Consider the following 20,548-nt stretch of genomic DNA (forward strand, 5'->3'; position numbering starts at 1 on the left):
TTATTCCTCTGAGTGTTGACAGTGATGACAGTTCTTATGGGAGAGACAGTACTTTGATCATGTGTGTAGCTGGGTATGAGGAGGAAACTTCCATTAAATAATTGTAAGGGACACAATGACTTAGGAAAGCTGCATGAGTGAATGGGAAGCCAGAAATTCTGATTGTTCTGCCCCTTTTCTGACACACACACACAAAAAAAAAAGCTTCTGTGCTGTAATGCAAGTTATAAAGAAGCTTTCTCTGTAAATGGGATCAAGAGATGGATCCAAATAAATAAGAAACACACACACAAAACCAACCCCAAAACAAACCCTGAATGCTTGTTATTTTAGAGGGGAAGAAAGATACAAAATTATGAAAAATTGCCTGATCCAATTCACAAACAGTTGTATCAGCACAACTATGAGGAGCAAGGCACTGTGGTATAAGGGTGGAAACTTCACAAGCTGCTGTAGCTGCTAGAGTACCCATGCTGTTAAGCCACAACCAAAGACATCATAGTACCCTTAGCAGAATTTAATTAAAACTTCCAAATAATCCGTTCTTGTGGTGGTCAGTTCATTTTCAGTTAGGGGAGAGTAATTGTTCCCAAGTAGTTTGCCTGCAGCAGTGGAGCAGAGTACAGGAATTTCTTGTTTACAAGTTCTTCGTAAATTGCAAACTCAGGGTCACATGACTTTATATTCTTAAAGTTAAGAGAATATTAGCTGCTGAATGTCAGTTGCTAAAGGTTATGGAATTATAGTATGAAGAGTATGCTGTTCAAGCACTGTCTTGTCACTTCTTGTTTCTCCATTTACCAAATTGTTAACCAACATGTTTAATGCCTCAGGGAATCTCTGTCTTACTATTCTTTCCTTCCTAGTAGCTTTACAGATTTCCATGAATGAAACAATTGAGATTTCAAGTGTTGATTTCCTCAGTTAGTTTCATTTCAGCCATCTGGTGGTGATGTCACATATAATCACCTGTCTAACAAGCACCTGATAGTTTTCCTTCCTTGGGGACTAAAGTACAATACACATACAAGCTGCGTATCAGGCTGTATTTGTACTACAAACAGTGGTTTGCTATCATGATTCAGATAAACAGGAGACTAGTTCAGCTGATTTAGTTTAGAGCATTTCCTGCAACTTAACTCATCCTGCCAGTTAACATGAATACACATTTGGGTTTTTTTTCCAAGTTAGCCATTAAAGAGATTGAGTAGGCTGGGCCCTGTGACTAATGTTTCCTTGGCTCTGACTGTTTTGCTGCTTCCCTAGAGCATTCCATAATACTTTATTAGCATGCAGGGGATACTCTGAAATTCCCAATTGTAGGACACCACTTGAAAATGTTCTAGAAATCTCAGTGCTCCACAGTCTGAAATCCTGGCCATAAGTAAGATACAGCATGGAAAGGCAAGTACAGAAGTACTTATGCTGTAAAAAAGACCACATGCATTAGCATTGTCATTATTAATACAGCTCCCTACTCATATTCTGTACTGATTAAAAATAAAAGAAATAAAAAAAACCAAAACAAACAAACAAACAAAAAGGCAGTGCCACAGCAAAACTTGCTCAAGGTCGTGCTGCACTAATTGAATAAGGCTTTTCAACCACTACAGGACTTTGTTGTTCTACTAACATTGTGAAGGTAGTAAACAGTCAGGTTTCTGTCACTGCTGATGCCTTATCACAGACAACAAAAGAAAAACGGAGTTGCTGAACTATTTTACTATACAAAGTTTAAACGTAATCCTGTTTTAGAAATGTCATCAATGTAAAGAGGCAGCAGCTAAATGGAAACAACATGATGTGCCAATGAGCAGTAAGTATTTCCCCCACCAGTGTTTAACTATGAATCATGATGAATACTACCTCCATGGATTAAAGTGCTGATCTTAGTTATTTGCATAGAAAATAGGTTTTGTTCAGGAGCTGAAGCTTGTCTAGATAACACACTCACCTGGAACAGGAAAACCTTTCTATGTTAGCTTTAGAAATCACCTTACCTAAATTAGGAAAAAAAGGCACGTAAAAGCATTTACTTCAAGGGTACTCCTTTACAATGCTTCTCTACCTATGGCTAAACCCCAGATCCTACTGCTGCAAAGAAAACTGGTTACTCCTTTTACACATCACTATAAAGTAAAAAAATGGCAGTTATGATACCTTAGATAACTTTCTTCTGCTGTCTTTTATACTATATAATATGCTTCAGCAAAGAGGAGCAGAAAGTATATAAATAGTACTACAGCTGTTACACATCATCTTTGTGTTAATTTCTGCTTTTGAGTCAAGGCACTGAAAGTTAATTTCCTCCTTCAGTACCCTACTCAAGTGAAAAAAAACAAAACAAACAACAAAACAAGAAAACTATTTAAATAGAAGCACTAAATTTACTTCCCGTATTTGTTGAAAATATTTGTATGTTAATAATCACAAACAGGAAGGAACATTCAGCAACCTTCATTGAAATTTCTGACCTAGATGCAGTAGTGGAAGAAAAACCAGTTGCAGGTAGCATTATTTCAGTAAAAATTGCAGTTTTCATAACTCAAATATTGCTGCCCATATGTACTTTTTCTACCTGCTAGAAAATCAAGCAAGTCAAATACCAAGCAGCATTAAAAGTTGAAGCAGCTTAAGTTTACCTAAAAGTGCAGTTAACTCTGCTCCCAGGGCAGGTTAGCAGAAGCTCCACTTGCTTTTCAATTAACTTTTAGGAGATGAGACAGAATGTTCTTATAGCTCAGTCCCAGCGTGATAGGCTCTACCTAAGTTGAAACAAATCCTGCAGTGATTAATGTTTTTTCCCTAGCTTGTTTTCCCTCAGCTCTGTAATTGTAAATTGCTAAAGCAGGTCATTTGAAGTATGTGTAGTATCTTAGGAACCATAACTTAGTGATCATAAATTTGCATTATAAATGCAGGTATAGCTCCTTACCTGGCATAAATTTTCAATCTTAACTGCTTATTAACTACACCACAACTCTGACCCATCCTGTAATCACCACTGGCCTAGCATCTGTTCATTTGAAGCTCCATTTTATTCTAGATTTTATTTTCTGTTCCCTTCTTCCTGATGGTTTTAGTTATATGTAGAAAAAAACAAAAAAACTTTCTATTTCTCATTCATTCTTCTTTGGTGAGGACACACTGAAAAACCAATACAGAAATGATGAAAGTGATGAACCAGCTAACACATACCAAGGGAAGATGCAACTACAAGGAAAACTGTGGAAGAAATGCCAAGAATGCATAAAAGATCAATGTTGCCTATTCTTTTCAGACTGAGTAACGCTACACCCACCTTTTTTAAAAAAACTTTCAGATAAATGACTGGCATTTTACTCCTAGTAGGTACAGCTATTAAGCAGAGGTATACATTTTGAAGAAATTAATCAGCTGGTAAGGATATCAAGCTCCTAAGTATTCAAGTACCAAATATTTAAGTTACTGCCAGATACCACAGTCAGAGAGATTGAAAGGCAAAACTTTAATCAAGCTGAAAGATTTAAGATGTTTCAGTGAAGTAGTTAGAAAGATGTACGTAAGCATTAAGTCATTAAAATGACTTAAATCTCTTAATCTTCTCAAAAGCAGATTAAGCTAAATTTAAACAGAACATGATATGAAGTCCAGTTTTGATTTTATACACTGTGTGTCCTTGGTACAGAATTCAGTATGTGCCATTTTAAAAACTGATTTTTGTAGGATAGTATAAGTTCATAGAGTCTCCAAAATATGATACTAGCTATGGAGTTACTTTAACAGCTATCGGCAAAATGCCGTAATGACCCACCCTATTAATATATATATTACTTCTGAATTTTCAGGAAAAAAGAAAACCTTTTCCAGCCAAAGTTTGTTTATGCTCATGTTAACTGCTGCCACACTGCATGATTTCATCATTCCTTTTTAATTCTGATCATTTCATAAGCTTAAATGGCAGATGAGGGCACATGTAACATAAATTTTCTCCTTCCATATGGGCACATTATTACTTACTCCATTGCAAAATTTGTGGTTAATGGAAGGGCCTTTCAGAGTAATTCCTTACCTCTAACTGAATATGAAAGACAAGAAATGACAGTTGCCAATAATGTACTTTTTAAAAACCTTTGTAAACATTTTGCATTGTGTTTTAGTAACAATACAGTTTTTACTTTTAAACCTTACAGAACTAAGAACTCCTAAAAAACTACGCGGTTTTAAAAAAGAACTTTTTTTTTTACTGTTAATTATTGCACCACAAGTTGACAAAAAGCTGAGAATTAAGTCCTCACACTTGGCATACCATTTACATTTTAAAAGTAAATGCAGTAAGTAAATTTCAAAAGTCCTAGCCAAAAAAAAAGATACCATTAGGAAAACAAAAAGAATGCTTGAAATGTCATCTAATTCTATCAAAAAGTTTAGTGATATAAATTTGGTCTATTTCAAAGCACTACTGAAAAAGTTTAACATGGAACTTGGAAGAACTGTAGAAAACAAAAAATGCTTACTCTAAAAATGAGGTTAACAATACACTCCAAGACACTTTGTCCAACATGTTTAATTCCTTGTTGCTCAATGGATTTTTTTCTGTCTCTGATTACAGCAGATGGATCAGGGACAGTTTTAGAATTAACTTCCCTATGGTTGTAACTTGCTTCATTTACAGTAAAGATAATGAACCAACAAATCCATACTCCCAAGAAGAGAAGAGGTCTTTAATGATGGCCAGCACCAGAGGATTCTGAAACAAAAGACACGATTTAGACTGTTCAAACAGTAGAGCAAATCAACTCAAGAACACAGTTCAGAACCTAGAAAACTAACATCTGAGCATATGAACTGGCAGGTTCTTGTCAAATTGCAGATTCTGTATCAAATAAAACCCTCAAACTACATATATAAACTTGGTCAATACTAAAAATCCTCCTTTGCAAGCTTTAAAGCACTATTAATAGGCAGTAAAGGGTTCCTTCTAAACTGAGGTTTATTTATGCTATTATCCTTAACCCAACTGGGCAGTATTTTCACTAATTGCACATTTAAAAACAAAAATAATGTTTGCATACACAAATTCAACTGGAAGCAAATGGGCTATCTATCATGGCTCAGAATGTTAACTGAGATACAGCAGTTCATGGAAAACTGAATTCCAGTGTGATGTCAGAAGAAACTGTCCATAAACATCTAAACACTACATTACAGAAAACATTAAAATACACATTCAAAATTACAGGTTTACACTTCTTAGTTTCTTGACAGCTAAAGCAGCAGTTACTCGTGAGATTGTGCTGATTTAAGCCATCCCACTAAATGTTTTAATGTTTTTTACTATTATTTTAAATAATTCCTCCCCCCCCCCCCCCCCCCCCCCCAAGTCATTCTACCCCTAAAACTTATGCAAAGGACAGTTTAAGACAAGACATAGCATCTGTGCAAGCTCAAAGATGTTTCTAGGTTATAAAACCACCAATACAACTAAAGCTACGTATTTTGAAGTAATCTCTAAATATTTTCTAAATCCATAAGTTAAACAACAAACAAAATATGCTAAGTTAATTCTTACTGCACTCATTTAAAAAAATTGAACAGGGTATTAGATATTTAATACTCACTATCTGCCACTGCTTTTTTTCCTGGAAAAAAAAAAAAAAAAGCTGAACAATGAAAGTTTAAAATTTTTTTTTTCAGATAAACTTAATTATACTACTTATGATTTGCTAATTTAGCTTGAACAAGCTCTAACAAGTGTACAACATGTATTTTCCATGATACATTTCACTTTAAAAGACACTAAACTTGATACTGATTTTTTAAAAGTTGTTTGTTTTTAATTAACCTTGGCTCCATGCATTTAGAAATTGCAGCCATCAAGATCTTACTTCCTACTTTAATTCAAAAGAAACATATACATAATGGTACTTTTTTACATAATATATGGATATACACAGACATAACATACGGATGTAAACTGAAGTGGTAAGAATACAGTTTGCTTTACAATCTTCCTCTATGAGTAAAATAGTTTCGTTTACATTGCCATTGTAATTGTTCTCCTAAAATACTGATTCACAGCAATCAGACAAAAATAGACGAAAAAATTCCTCATGAGGAAGACTGTGATAAGAGGTTGTTCAATCTCCACCCTTGGATACATTAATTTGAAATTCAAATTAATGGCAATGAACAACCTCATCTACCTTTAACTACTTAAACAGTGGTTTGGAGCAGGTGAGCTCAAAAGATGCCAACCAATCTAAATTATTCTATTACATACTCTTCTACAAATATACGTATTATTTGCAAAATTGTTCTCCAAACTGCATAAAAGGCTACAGCTATTTTCACTTTAAAATAATGCTTAGCATCCAGGGGAACCATATCAAGGTTTTGGCCCTCAAAACCCTACACCATCACATCTATTATCTAAATCATAAATACAAAGAAAAGTAGCATGACATGAACACAAACTTGAAAAGTCTGTCAATTTTGAATTCTCTTTCAGCAAAATTGTTAAAGCAAAATTTAACATTTTTTTTTCCCCTCTCTGCATGTGCAACTACTTTTATTTACTTAAACTTGTAAATGTAGTGAATGGCTTTGGACATGCTACAGATTATTTGGACAAAGCTAGAGAAATGTTGAAGTAACATCACTCACCTGCTCCCACAGCAAGGGGTTCCTTTCCCTGTCAACTCTGTCTACAGTCTCTAACATTTCATTGTTAGTGACAGCTAGTAAAGGGTTTGGCTTAGAATTTTTTCAACACAGCCTAAATTGAACAACAGGACCTTCAAGACACTGTGATCTGTTATACCCTTTTGCTCTGAGGAACTTATGCTGGTTCGTAATTCAAATCTGGACACCATTCTAAACTTTTATGGCAAAGATGTGGACTTAAGTAAGAGTGTTAATTTGTTTGCTAGGTATTTTCAATAAGTGATTTCTAATTGTTAAGGATATTGTCATTTACAAACCTTATATATAAAGTAACAGGTAATGAAAACTATAACATGTAACTTACCACCATATGAAATTTTGTAATAGGCATAAGCTGTTAATGCTACACCAACCCATATTTCTTGATATACCGTAGTAAAGTAGAATTTCATGCTTTTCAATGACTTTGGAATCATGTTCTGCATCATCTGAAAATTGTAAGAGTTTTGCCATGGTGAGTTTTGCAACTGGCCTCTTACCTGCTGTACTTCTAATGTATATACACACTCCTGATACATATCAGCAGCAGTTTACATGTTTAAAAAAAAAATTTAAAAAATCCCCAAACATGCAGAAGTACTTACTCCAAAGCACAGCAGTAAAAATTCAGAGTTAATGTCACAACTTATGAGCTAAGACAATAAAAAATATTAAACTACAGCTGATAAAAGGAGGCAAGGGTAGCCAGTGTCAACACAACTGGGAAATATATGTGCTTGTTAAAGCATTAAAGCACCTTCATGGTAATCAATGCATAATTATAGAAACCCCCCATTTATTGTGTTTGGATTTAAATTCTATCAAATTTATTATTATGGACAGATTTCGTGAAACAGTATTGTGCTTTCACCAATACTATAAAGAACACTGCACCTCCCCAGAGCTTCCAATACTTGTAGTTTCAGATTACCAGGGCCAGAGCAGCAGTCATTCTGCTAAAAATAAGGAACTTGAATAAAAAGGGTCTTCCTACCACTACAAAACACCAAGTAAGTGCTATTTCCCAGGAACACCCTGTTAAAACCTGGCAGAAACCTGTCCCCAAGACATGGATGGGCGCAATGCCGTCCAGGCCTGTTTTCAAATCTACCCGGGCTAACGCTGAATTTGCTTTCTCACTGACCTACCACCATAACCCCAGCGCAGCCCAGGGGACTCGCTGCCCGACCGTGGCCTGACCCCCAGGCCCATGGAGAGGGGAGGGAGTAACGGCAGGGCTCGAGCTCCGCTGATCTCTCCTCCCCCCGTATCTCCTTTCCCAGGCTGACCCACAACCACCTCCCCGAGACAACCACCGCGATGCCCGCTTGCAGCGGGCCAGCCGACACGCACCGTTACAGCGGGAAGCGACCCAGCTGCCAGAGAAGGTCACCGAGCACACACCGCCTCCCCTACCGCCGCGGGGGATGCTGGGAAAGGACGCATCACCCAGCAAAGCCGTTGGAACGCGACAGGCGCCGCTGCCGCGGAGCGCCCCCTACCGCTGCGGAGGACGAGAGCGGCCTCGATATCCCGGCTTCTACCTGCATGCGCCCGCACCTCACGCTCCTCAACATCGAAGTCCTGCCACGTCCCCGCGCCCCTTCAACCGCTCCAGGTCCTTGCACAGCCCTCAAAGAGCTCATATCGCTGTACAGACCCGTGCGCAGTCTCATAGTCCTTTCTTAGCGCCTTACTCCCGCCCCCCGCGAAAGGAACGCACTAGGAGCCCCATGCAAGGACGACACTGGGATTGGCTTGAACCGAGTCTTCGTGTAGCGTGTCACTTAGAGAATGCTTCTCTTGGAGGACCGAGAAGCACCCGCCGGGTCAGGTTTAGAAGGGCTGAGACATCTACGTGCCTGTGAACCACTTCCTCCAGGCGACGAACAGTACACAGCGACTGGGGTTCCACAGCACCTCACGGCCACTGTTCCGTGGGTGTGAGCGGGAAACTGACCACCCACCGACTCGCGTGGCTGGGAAAGGCGAGAGTCCCTTACCAGCGCAGGAATGAACCTGCGAACACGCTCCACCCTCTACTCTCCCCCTCTTCCCTCCCCTCAGCCTTCCTACAGCAGCGGAACCGGCCCTTTCAGTCACGGGGCGGGGTCTGGCTGAGGGCGGGAAAGAGAGTCGGCGTGAGGTGTGGAAGAGTAGTGTGTGTTGTCGCCATGTTGCGTAAACTGACCGAGGAGCAGATTAACGACTGGTTCGCCATAGGCAAAACTGTGACTGACGTCGAGTTATTGGGCGGCACACTGCCCAGTCACTCCCGTGCCCCTCTTGCTATGCAGGAGCCATTAGCAGCTGTAGGGTAAGTGTGGGGTACTGGGCTGCTGATTTTAGCAGCCAGCAGGTGCTCCTTATGCCTAAAATGAAGGGTTGTCTGTGAAGGCACATGTGGCCTCCCTTTCCTGGAGAGTCTGTTTGTGGGCCTCGGTGGGCAGGGTGTTTTTCCATGGTCTGGACTGGCTCCTGTGCTTCACCCACCCCGTGTGGGCCTGGATGGTGGGTTGCGTATTCCAGCTTAGCACCCTCAGTAATGTTTGTGGCTGTTAAATAAAGCCAGTAATATTTCTGTAATACTTAGGGTTTGACAAGAGGTTCTTGAACCCAACTGAACTCTTAAGCCATTAAAATCTACTAAGTAACATAGGAGAAATTAGTATGATTGATCGAGCCTTATCTGCCTAGGCAGAAGCAAATCTTTTGTCTTTGATAAGACATATAGCTTTTTTTCACTCAAAAGCCTGAACAGATAACACAACTGCCAGGCCCCACAGGCAGGTTAACAGAATTTACTTTCACAGGTTGTTTTTTTTCTGTTTTTCTTTCCCATCTGTAGAACAGAGAGAGGGGTTATGCACCCTAAATAGCCATTTCTGTATGTGTGGACAGAATTTCTCATCATTAGACACGTATAAAAGCTTTGAGCATAGATGGTAGGTGCATGTGTGTTCTGCTGCATACTGAAAAGGAAAAGGTGTGTTTCCATAGCTATGTTTTGTTTCACAGTTCTGGAAATGTGCTTATGTTTAGGGAGGTTTTGCAAAACTTCAATATTGGAAAGGTTTAGGTTCCATCAGAAGATGTTTCAGTTTTATTCACTGGTTTCTTAAGAAAAAGTTTGAAGAGCTGAAAACAAAAGAGTTTCTCTCTTCCTGAGGCTGCTTGTAGCACAGTAGTCTATTTTATTATTTTCTTCCAAAATCTTGGTTTGTTTTGTGGGAAAATCAAAAATTACGTCAAATTTTTTAAATGCTTATTTATATTTACTTCAAGCAGGATATGCTATTAGTGATGGAGATGGCTTTCCTACTTCTTCCATCTAAGTTTATATGTAAGAATATGTAAGATTAATACCAAATTTGTAATGATAATAACAGGTGTGTTACTGCACACAAATGGGTGTAATAACTAATATTTTACAGAGTTGTTACTGAGACGGTCTAATGGGATCTGAAAGCCTCACGTCTCCCTTAAAAAGACTTGTAGAAGGTGTTTTCTTCCTCTGCCAATGATGCCTCGTTTTTCAAGGCTTTTAAGATTATCTTGTTAACTATCTCTAGTGTAGCAGTATTAGTAATTGAGCATTTTAGGGAAAGATAATAGGTCTCAGAAATTGTGGTTGGAGTTTTGATGCTTAAATAGCTGGTTGACGAACTTTTTATGAATATGTTTAACTCCTATGAATATGTTTAACTGAATGGAAGGTAATTTAGACCCTTAAATCCTTCCTTGTTATCAAAACAATTGTGGCTCACATTAAAACCCTTAAAGGCTTAAGTGTAGAAAAAATGGTTATTCTTTCTTTGATTTCTTGCATTTCATAGGTGTAACTTTCACCAGGTTAGCCCTTTTTTATAGCCACCTTATTTGGCTGAAAACATTGCATGCTGTTTGTTTTGCCCATTGACATCGTTATCACTCACCTTTATGTAACCTGAGTAGTGTGTGTTGGCTGCCTGCCCATTTCAGAAATGCCAGTTGGGAGAGTTTAAGGAACAAAATAGTTTCAGATCAGCTCATGAAAATCCTGTGAGTCATAAATAAAAAGTGATTAAAGAAACAGTTCTCAGCCAGTTATCTTCAGAGAAATGATGATTGACCTACAGCCATCTTACTGCTCCCTGACCTAAAGGTAAACTGAATTCCAGAAAATAGCTCATCTTGGCTAGCAGACTGAGGTGCAGATTCACTTTACAGCATTCTGCAGTAAACCTGGCAGATATCTTTAAAATACATTTGACTTTATTTAGCTTGTCTTCATGCTCTTATACCTTTGCTTTTTCTATGCTTCTCTCCACTTTTTATCTGGAGAGAATATTTCCATCAGATTAAAGTGTTCATATTCTGTGTAGTTACCTCTTATTTCTGTATTTGAAAAAAATGGACAAAGTGAGATCTTAGTGGCTGGCATTTTCCCATCCTCTGGATAAATTTATTAACTGTACCTTCTCCAATTCCCAGTTTGGTTTCTCATTTCCTCCCAAGTGTGGACACTAGAACCGGATGCAGTAGCCTAGTATCAGTTTCATCAATAGAACATGTGTATGAAAGTAGGTAAGCATTTTTGTGTGTTTCCTTAGCATTTCATTGGGATTTAACACTAAATTGGGTCTGATGCCTACATACATTTAATTATTATCTAGTGTCTGCCTTTTAGCATATGGTGTAGTATGATGGTCCTTGTGGACTTAGAAGACTGTATTTGCTTATATTAAAGTGAAATTTATGAAGATTGGGTCAGCTGTGTCTGGGTGTTATGAAGATTGGGTCAGCTGGGTGGTTTCATTTTTGTTGTGTGGTTTTGGTTTTTTTCCCCTACTTGTTTTTGATGATTATAAAGGTAAGTGGACTTTGCATCTTTAGTAGCCTACCATTTTCCTTAAAATAAAATTTGTAACTTAGATTTTTAGGGCTTTTTTTCACCTATTTTCTGTTAGAAAGCTGTGAGGGTACCGTTTCAGGAAACAAATTTACATGAATTGCCATTACAGGAATCTTGCACCTTTGACCAAATAAAAGTTATCTTCTGAAACCAGTATTATGGTTACCTTCTTTACTATGGGAAATGTACTTAAGTTTAATTTTCTGGGGAGTTTTATGACTAAGGAGAAACCTTTCTTTCAAACCGTTCCTGCCCTCATGCAGGGACTCATGTCTGGATTGTTTAGAACTGCATGAGAAGAATCTGAAGCCCTTTATTTCTGCATCATAAGGCAGAGTAAGTTGAGATCAATGCTTTTGCTATTTATCAATAAACTGGTCACTACACCAAAGGAGGGTGAAGAGTTTGTACCAGCTCTGAGTGCAGATATAATGAGTGAAGCTTTGTGTGTTTAATTTATGGAAAGTTCAATACTTTTGGTATTGAGCTGCAATTTTTTATTATTCTAAATTTGTCAGAACTGATTTAGTCTAGTTCTCTAGTGCTTTGTACCGTAGGTGTATGCAGGAGTTGTGATAGTTTCACCTTCTCTGTATATTATGTTCCTCTCTTACGTATTAAATGTCCTCTAGATTCCAAGCTTTCCAAAGGTGTGGGTTGGTTTGTTTTAATATTTTTATTTCTTCGGAAAATACTCTGCCATTTGTTTCACCCAATTTATGTTGCATTATTAGTAAATTCTCTCTTGGGTGGGGGTACAGCTGTGCAGCACAAGGAAATATCTTCCAGTTGTGTTACCACCTTGAGAGAATCCGCATGTTTTCTTCAGTATGTTTGAATCAGAGGAAGCAATTTTACTGCATGTTTTCAAGAAAGTGTGTTTTGTGAATTTTGCCGTATGAATCTTGCCCATTCTTTATGGTGCTGCAGACAGATTAAAGGGAAATCTGGAGATGAAGAGGTTACATAAGACAAATAAGAATTTTTCTATACAGTGGTAGGAAATGTAGTAAACTGAGTTCTGGCATATGTTTTCATTGATTTTCTGCTCCAGTTCTCTGCTGTGACCGTAACTGCTACATATCAGATCAGTCTTATAAAACTTTATTATGAATCCACAATGATAGGTCATGGCAACTGAAAACCATGAAATTTTGTTAAATTTAAAATGGTCACCTCTTGCTTTGGAATTGATCTGATGATTCTTCTGCTATTCTATAAAAGTACTGATTTGATGAAAACATTGAAATTTAATGCAGACTCTTGACTTTCCGGGTAGCTTCCAATCAGTAAAATGTAGAACTTTCTGAAATTAAAAATTCATTAATTTCTGGAAGAACAGAAAGCTAGTTCTTGAATGCTTTTAAATGTTTGATGTTTTCATTTAGTTGTCTACCGTTACTGTACTTAAGAACATGTGGGGTACAGTTCAGGTTAAAAAAAAATAGAAACACTACATGCAGCATGTTATAATTTCAGACATTGTTTTCATTTTAGAATAGTTCTTGACTTTGAGAAATAACTATTCAGCTCCAAAATGTATTTAACAGTTTATTTGGTATAACTGATACTATATTAAACCATTTATTTTACACAGTATAAGTTCCCATAAAGCCTAAAAGCTGTGTGACAAATACAGAGGTGTTTGCCTAAATCTTTGTGGATTGATGCTAATTCAAAATATGGAAAGCAGTCCTTTCTTGTTTAAATATGTCTAGCTCTATATGGCTAATCTACATTTTTGGTTAAAAGGTGCCTCCAAACACAGTATCTTTAAGGAACCATAAGGATAAAAGGACTTTTGTTTACTGCATACTAGCTCTAATCGAGGATTTTAATTTCTGAACTTGGAAAAAAAGAGGAGCATGGCACATTTCTTATTCCCATGTTTGTGGATGGCAGTCACAAGAAAGCAATGTTGAAGGCTACGTAGCTTTTTTGAAAGACTAACTTAACCTGACGGGTAGTAGTAGGGTAGATTCCAGATTCTATCAGAGAAGGTGGGAAACATGCTTTGTGTATTTTTGTCGACATAACTTGAAACCGTGGGAATTTCATCTTTGTCCGATTTGTTAGAACTGTCTCCACGCAGGCTGAGATGGTCAGAGCAATTTGTATTCCGTGCATCTACCATTTGGTCTTGTTGATTTTCTCTCTCACTGTTGGCAAGAAAATCTTTCAAAACTTGCTTGAATATGTAGACTATTTCCCAGGGTAAAACATCATTTTCTGCCAAAACTTCACGAAATCTAGAAACAAAGAAAAATTGAAATCTAATCATCAGTGCTGAAAATGCTTGTTTCCTCTCTGCTCTTTGGGGGCAGGGGAAAGGAGGAGGAAGTGACTGCATTCTGGTGTCATTTATTCCTTGCTGCCACATTTCCCCAGCCCCCACCCCCCAAAAGATTATAAGAGGAAGAAAGCTCTAACAATGTACTGGATGTGTTTCAGCTGTTACGAGGATTGAAAGCTACTGTTATTTGGCATGCTTTATTTTTTTTCTTTAGCCCATCTGTGTAGCTTGATTTAAACTGACTTTGCCCTTAGGTATATCCTGGGCTTTAAAAGGTACATAGCCTTGTTTGCTTGTTTCTGCATGTCCCTAAGAAAATGTTCTTAAAATACAGGCAGAGGTGAATTTTTCTTTGTAAAATGTGGGGGATTTATTTGTTTTTTAAAAAAGTTTTGTGTTTGGTTTTGTGGTTTTTTTTATACTGATTTGCTACTTTGAGACTTATTTACCAGTGAGCCTGTGTTTCTGCATAACAGTGCATTGCATTAGTCCTTTAATTTGATTTTTGGTTTTTGGATTACTATTTAATAAATTATGGGGATAAATAACTGAGAAAAATCTGAAAGTATTGGGAGGTTATGTGTTTAAGCATGTGAGACTTCCCTTGCTTTGTATTGGACCAGGAAAATCCTTATTAAAAACTTCCTTCCGGTACAGCGTATTAAAGATGTAATTTTTAAAACACCTGTGAAAGTGTGTTCCAGTTTCTGGTCATTGTTACTTTGGACGAAAGATCAGAGCCACATATAAGCTTGGATTAAGTAGAAGAAACATTTATAATAGAGTAGTCAAAGTAAAACAATTACCTGCTGAGAACAGCTCCTGTTTGGTAAGGCTGGATTTGTGAGCACAGAACTTCAAGCTGCCGTTGCTCAGTAGCTGGAATTGTTGCTTGAGGGTTTTGATGGTTCTTCAGCCAGTTGTAATCCAAGCCAGTCTTCTGGACTTTTTGTTCCTTTTCAATCTCTTGCACTAGTCTTTCACGCTCTTTCAGGTGCCATTTTAACTCCCTCAGTAGGGTTTTTATAACTACTTCTGATCCAGGATATCTTGTGGGTTTGTAGGAATCATTTTTTGACCATTTCATCCAGCCAAAAAGTGGCATTTTTAAGCTCGGGGGGGGGGAAGTTTATTTCTGTCCAACTTGTTTATACTGGTAGACTTGCTTCTGAGCAACTGAATGTTTAAAGGAAACTTTATTAATAATACTAAAATATTTTGCAGTACAGTATGAGTAGTGATAACAATAATTGCCAAACCATAATTAAATCTGACAAGCCTTTTATAGTATTTTCTGGTTTCTGAGTTAACATAAATATATGAAGTTTACAACATTTAAAGTGCATATCTGTCATCTTGGAAATATTTATTTTTTTTTTTAATCTTGATTTCAAAAAGAAAAAAAAAGTCCAAATCCCACTGAACAAAAAAAAAAACCCAAAACAAAAAAAAACCTCCACAAACCCCCTAAACCAATGAAACAATAACACCCTGTCCCCCAAACCAAAAGTACCCCAACAAAACACAGAACCCCAAACCTCCAAAATTGGGTGTTACGTGTACATTTAAAAAGTGATTAAATAAAGCGCTGGAACTCTGCGTGACCTGCTTTTAAAAGCTCTGTATCACTTTTTATTTTAAATAAATTCTTGTTTATATAGCCTGGAAGCAGAAATCTGGTGGAATAGGCTTTTAAATTACAGTTACAAATCATGCATCCAACGAGCATGCTAGTTGGAACAAATTAACATAAATTACCTTTGCAGTTGTCCGTCAACAGTGTTGTTTCGGGTGAATTTGCTTGAAGATCTCTTACTCTAGCATATCCTCTTTCCAGGGTTTTACTACAGCTGGAAGAAAACAAGGTGGTTTTCTCTTTTCCTTTTTTTTTTTCATTTACCCAAACTGTGCTTAGAAAAATGACTTTCTGTGCTGAATATGACAGTTTAAGTTTTTCTGCTTTTAAGGTTCTTTTTCATCCTCTGTACCAGAGAGAAGTAGTAATCCATTTAACCTAACATGGTCTCTCAAATACTTTCTACAGAGTCCATTAAGATCTCCTACCTTTGAATTGAGTTCTGCCAATGGCAGCAATATAAAAAAGGTGACAATTTCAAATGCTTGTTGCTAAATCCATCTAAAGGTATTCTTGATTGTGAGATGAATAACGATGGTCTGAAGCAACTACAGACAAGCTTCTAGCTAAAGTTAAGGCTGTCGTATGATGTGATGCTTGGCTCTGCATAGCTGTAGGTCACAGTATAGAGCTGTATTTTTATGCCTGTAGAGTGCTAAAAATAACTGTGTTGCGTTTATCATCAAACTATACTTTCGGGCCATTGAGATGCTGGAAGACTTATCTCCCATTAGAGGGACTGTTCTGCTGTCCCTTTTAAACAGCTGAGAATAGCTTTTCTGTAGTAAAGATCATCTAAAGCCTTTGTTAAGTAAGTGTTGACAGAAAAGAGCTATTTGACAGTTGCTCAGGATTTTGTTGCTATATTAAATACTTCTTCCAGATGAATTTCATCAGTCTCATGGTACTACACTTTTTTATTAATGCATAGCTGTTAGCATTTTTAGTTAACATTTCGGATGTGTTTAAAGAAGCCAGGCTGTAACACCTACAGTGTGCCATGCAAGACACATGAATCTAATTAAAGGAACAGAATTACAAAGAAAAGTGAATTAAGGTCAAACTGATCCCAGAATTGTAAGTCTTACCATGGACATTGCTTCTTCTCAACTGGCTGTCAGTTTCCTGCTCCCTCTTTCCTTGGTGAGTTTTTTGAGTATATCCATTTTCAAGATTCATTTCTTGGGATGGCATTGTGCGCACTAAAGGTCGCTGAAGCAGCCATTTTCCATTCCAGTAATCTGGTCTCTTCCTATTAATCTAAACAGTAGTCATGGTCTGCAAAATGCCTTCTCTTCTGTTCGTTCTTGTTCTAATGACTGTCTTTGCTCCTGTAAGTATTTTTCATTCCTACTTTTTTGCCTCCGTTGGTGTGTTGAACTGTTGGGAGAGCAAGGGTTCTGTAAATTTGTTCTAGATGTCATACAACATAAAGGATGATGTGTATGGCTGTTATTAAAGTTGATACTGCTTATACATTGGAAAAACTCAAATGTCAGTATTAATCCTCTTCAACTGGAAGGTTTTCACATTGCATTCTGTGTGGTACTATGAAAAGGAAGGGAGCTAGGTTTATGATGACAGAACTGTCCTAGCAGATTTTCAGATGAAAGTAAAGTGCTCCTTGCCACCTCCTTTGCAGCACAGCTAACATGTCTCCGCTTTTTTCTCCACTATCAAATCTGAAAGAAAACCGCTGTACAGTGTAAAACCATTGTAGTGTCTTTGCAAATTAGAGCTGCATGCTGGAAGGTGTGCAAATTAATTGAGAAACCTACTCCAATTGGTTTTATGGTTTGTTGGGGGAGGGGGAGAGGGAGAGGGTTTGTTTTTTTTACCTAATTGTTCATTGTATCCTCAAACTTTGTGACTGGATACTGACAGTGATGTTTATCTTTACATTGGTAGGAGAGCAGTAAAGCTGAAAATCTGTAGTGCTTCTACTTCTGTATGCATTTCAGATCTGTGTTCAGGAAGAGATGACTGCTTATGTGAGGCAGGCATTAGGAACTGGAACTTAAAAGCAGAGCAGTATTTTTTGGAGTTGTTAGCCAGTAGCTAATCCTGAAAGCTTTGTGGAAAGTTACAGTTCCATCCAACTATCCCTAAATGTACTCATGGTTTTGCAATGCTGTGTCAGGATAGAAGTTCTGGCTCACTTTTGACTGGGTCTGTTCTCTGAGGGCATTGCTCATTACTGAGTTTCTCTTTATTAGTAGCTAGTTATAATTTGACCTGGGGGAGGGAGAAAAGGCTATATTTTAATTCTTCTCAGCGTTTTGTGGGCAATTTCTGAAATTGCAATAATAAAATGACAAATGGTATGAAGTCTTTTACTACTTGTCTTTACGTTTCTAGTTTTTTTTTTTTTAATGTTCTTTGACTCTTCATTGTTGGGGAATGACATTTTAGTCTCCTTACCATTCATCTAGCAATCTTGTGCTCTCCTTCAGTCTGTAAATTTAGATAACTTGGAGATGACATGGTTTTAAAGCTATTTGTGGTCTTAAGCTTCTGAATCCCTCTTGTCTTTGGCATTTTGTGACATTACTTACTTCTGTAAATTTTCTAAAAGTTTCAGTCCTAGAACTTCTTTCTTACTTACCAAACCAATATCTCTATAGTTTCAGTTTCCCTCTTCTGAACTGTTCTTTGCTGCTGTTAGTGACTAAAACACACTGTAATGCTTGAGTAAGACTAGTTATATAATGAATAATTTTTGTCTTTTTTTAGTAAGCCATATTGTACTCTGCCACTGCAGCAGAGCAGTTGTTTGTGAAGTGGTTTGGTGTTTTGTTTTTTTTTTTCCTGTAAATTAACCCCAGCGGTCTGTCTGCCTAATTAAATGTTAAGTGAAGATTCTTTGAACTTTTTTAAACTTTCTTTCCACCTCTTTTTACTTTGTTTTCCTAATTTTGGCGCAAGGAATTTAATGAATTCCTAAAGCATTTGTTGCTTCTGTAACTTAATCGTCTTTGAACTGCAGTGAGCAATATCTACTCTTATGTAGGTAAATGAGAATGGGTGTCTTTTCATATAAGTGTTTCTTGTCTTTTTCTTAAGATAGCTGTTCCTTTTTCTGTAGCTTATTTTAGGCTTGTTACCTGATGCTGTTCTCAAATTGAACTGAGGGAACAGCAAGGGTTGCTAGAGCCAAAGTGGAGATTTCCTTTCATAAATCAGTTCAGACGGTTTTAGTGGTCTTTCCTTTCTTGTTATGGCAGCTCTGGGTTCCTCAGCAAAGTCTTATTTCAAAACAATAGCCTTACAGGAGCACATGCTAATTGAAAATTGATTGGGGAAATAAGGGTGGCAGCCAGTGAATAAAATAGGATCTTTTTCCTTGCATCCCTGTGTAAGACTGGTTATTTATTTATATTTTATAATGGCTATGTACAGAGCACTTTAAAACCTTGGTTTTACCTTATTTTTATCCTGTGGACTTCATGGTACTACATGGAGAAGCTCTGATTGTGCGGCCATGAAGCTAGATGTATTGACTTGTGTCTTCTGTGCCGTCAGAGCGTATGAAGAATAAATTCACCTTAGGAGTGGTTGAACAGGGCTAGGCAATCTAAAATAGGTTTGTGTGGCAGAACTTGCATAAGGAGGTTGTTAAGCTGTTTTGCATCAGTATAAGTGAGTGAAGACAATGAGAAAATGAACATGAGCCGGCAGTGTGCACTTGCAGCCCAGAAAGCCAACCGTATCCAAGGCTGCATCAAAAGGAGCCTGACCAGCAGGTGGAAGGAGGTGATCCTGCCCCTCTACTCTGCTCTTGTGAGACCTCACCTGGAGTACTGTGTGCAGTTCTGGTGTCCTCAACATAAAAAGGACATGGAACTGTTGGAACAAGTCCGGAGGAGGGCCATGAGGATGATCAGGGGCACCTCCCATATGAGGATAGGCTGAGAGAGTTGGGGCTGTTCAGCCTGGAGAAGAGAAGGCTGCGTGGAGACCTCATAGCAGCCTTTCAGTATCTTAAGGGGGCCTATAGGGATGCTGGAGAGGGACTCTTCATTATGGACTGTAGTGATAGGGCAAGGGGTAACTGGTTAAAACTTAAACAGGGGAAGTTTAGATTGGATAGAAGGAAGAAGTTCTTTCCTGTTAGGGTGATGAGGCACTGGAATGGGTTGCCGAGGGAAGTTGTTGCCCAAGGAGGTTGTGAATGTTCCATCCCTGGCAGTGTTCAAGGCCAGGCTGGACGAGGCCTTGGGTGAGATGGTTTAGTGTGAGGTGTCCCTGCCCATGGCAGGGAGGTTGGAGCTAGATGATCTTTAGGTCCTTTCCAACCCTAACTATTCTATGATTCTGTGAATCTAAGACATCCATGCATGAAACAGTGGAGCAGTCTAAATGTATCTCTACAATAGTGACTGCTTTGTGGTGAGGATTTCTCATGAGTTATAGTGAATATATTTGTGTTCCCCATGGCTTTTACCTGTGCTTGTTTCATGACATTTGCCTTCCAAATACAGAAGTGAGAAATCATTGAGGTAGTATAACTTACATTCCCATAGTTATGTGGGTACACAAAGTGAGCATAATTTAAATGAAATTGCTCTAGAATAGGTTAATCTGGAAAGATTTGGTAAATGTAGACACATCCTCTAATAAGAAGGTGATACTCATAATGACTGGCTCTATGGATCACCAGTCACTATAGCGAGCATGCCATCATGCATGTGACGGAATGGTCCCTACTGAGGCTTTGTGCTCTCTTTCACCCTTAAATTTGAGGCACCATTCCATTTACTGCTTGATTCATTCTGGTTAGTAGGAGGCTGTTACTAGTATTTACTTGATTGAAGGAATGGGAGTGTCAGTCTTGTGTGGTATTAGTCCAGTTCATCTTTAAAGAATTCCTCCTAAGACTGTGACAGTTATGTTCTGGGTATGTTTTGTACTGAAGAGATGCATCTAAACCCAGAACTTGCTGTGAGAACCTTGTTTCAAAGTGCTTTCAGCGACATTTGTGGCTTGATGTGAAGGCATGGAAGTCCAGTTCATGGCTCTAATCTTTAACCTGAAAATGCCT

General features: G+C 38.0%; 3 protein-coding genes across 7 annotated transcripts in view; 1 reads left to right on the top strand and 2 right to left on the bottom strand.

The window, feature by feature from the left end:
* Nucleotides 1-4,529: 4,529 nt before the first annotated feature.
* On the bottom strand, nucleotides 4,530-8,196 carry ATP5MJ (ATP synthase membrane subunit j). Of its 2 annotated transcripts, none has more exons than XM_062628069.1 (4): nucleotides 8,038-8,196; nucleotides 7,010-7,133; nucleotides 5,601-5,621; nucleotides 4,530-4,729 (listed from the first exon to the last, which is right to left on the bottom strand). In XM_062628069.1, exons 2-4 carry the CDS (start codon nucleotides 7,131-7,133, stop codon nucleotides 4,704-4,706), a joined length of 171 nt encoding a protein of 56 aa, XP_062484053.1. In that variant the 5' UTR covers nucleotides 8,038-8,196; the 3' UTR covers nucleotides 4,530-4,703. The 2 variants fall into 2 exon arrangements, with proteins under 2 accessions (XP_062484053.1, XP_062484054.1); XM_062628070.1 differs by lacking the exon at nucleotides 8,038-8,196 and adding an exon at nucleotides 7,579-7,602.
* Nucleotides 8,197-8,817: 621 nt separating this feature from the next.
* TDRD9 (tudor domain containing 9) overlaps nucleotides 8,818-20,548 on the top strand; it is a 74,552-nt gene continuing 62,821 nt past the window's right edge. For all 4 annotated transcript variants that reach the window (XR_009966535.1, XM_062628071.1, XM_062628074.1 and 1 more), the window contains exon 1: nucleotides 8,818-9,001. Coding sequence is in view for 3 of the 4 variants with exons in the window: in XM_062628071.1 (XP_062484055.1) it covers nucleotides 8,859-9,001 (143 nt within the window). In the remaining variant the exon portion in view is untranslated. The remainder of the gene's footprint in view (nucleotides 9,002-20,548) is intronic.
* RD3L (RD3 like) lies at nucleotides 12,948-15,313 on the bottom strand. Its single transcript, XM_062628075.1, has 2 exons — nucleotides 14,678-15,313; nucleotides 12,948-13,827 (listed from the first exon to the last, which is right to left on the bottom strand). Exons 1-2 carry the CDS (start codon nucleotides 14,974-14,976, stop codon nucleotides 13,530-13,532), a joined length of 597 nt encoding a protein of 198 aa, XP_062484059.1. The 5' UTR covers nucleotides 14,977-15,313; the 3' UTR covers nucleotides 12,948-13,529.

This window comes from Pezoporus occidentalis, unplaced genomic scaffold, assembly GCF_034315485.1.
Source record: "Pezoporus occidentalis ecotype Australia unplaced genomic scaffold, CSIRO_AGI_Poc_V1 ctg31, whole genome shotgun sequence".
In the NCBI taxonomy this organism is placed as follows: domain Eukaryota; kingdom Metazoa; phylum Chordata; class Aves; order Psittaciformes; family Psittacidae; genus Pezoporus; species Pezoporus occidentalis.

Bases quoted from the DNA above. Each gene is read 5' to 3' on its own strand.
- ATP5MJ (XM_062628069.1), bottom strand. From the start codon at position 7,133: ATGATGCAGAACATGATTCCAAAGTCATTGAAAAGCATGAAATTCTAC. The intron at 5,622-7,009 runs GTAAGTTACATG...TTTTTTTTCCAG, and splicing joins TTACAAAATTTCATATGGTG to GAAAAAAAGCAGTGGCAGAT. The intron at 4,730-5,600 runs GTGAGTATTAAA...CTTTTGTTTCAG, and splicing joins AAAAAAAGCAGTGGCAGATA to AATCCTCTGGTGCTGGCCAT.
- RD3L (XM_062628075.1), bottom strand. From the start codon at position 14,976: ATGCCACTTTTTGGCTGGATGAAATGGTCAAAAAATGATTCCTACAAA. The intron at 13,828-14,677 runs GTAATTGTTTTA...CTTTGTTTCTAG, and splicing joins ACAGGAGCTGTTCTCAGCAG to ATTTCGTGAAGTTTTGGCAG.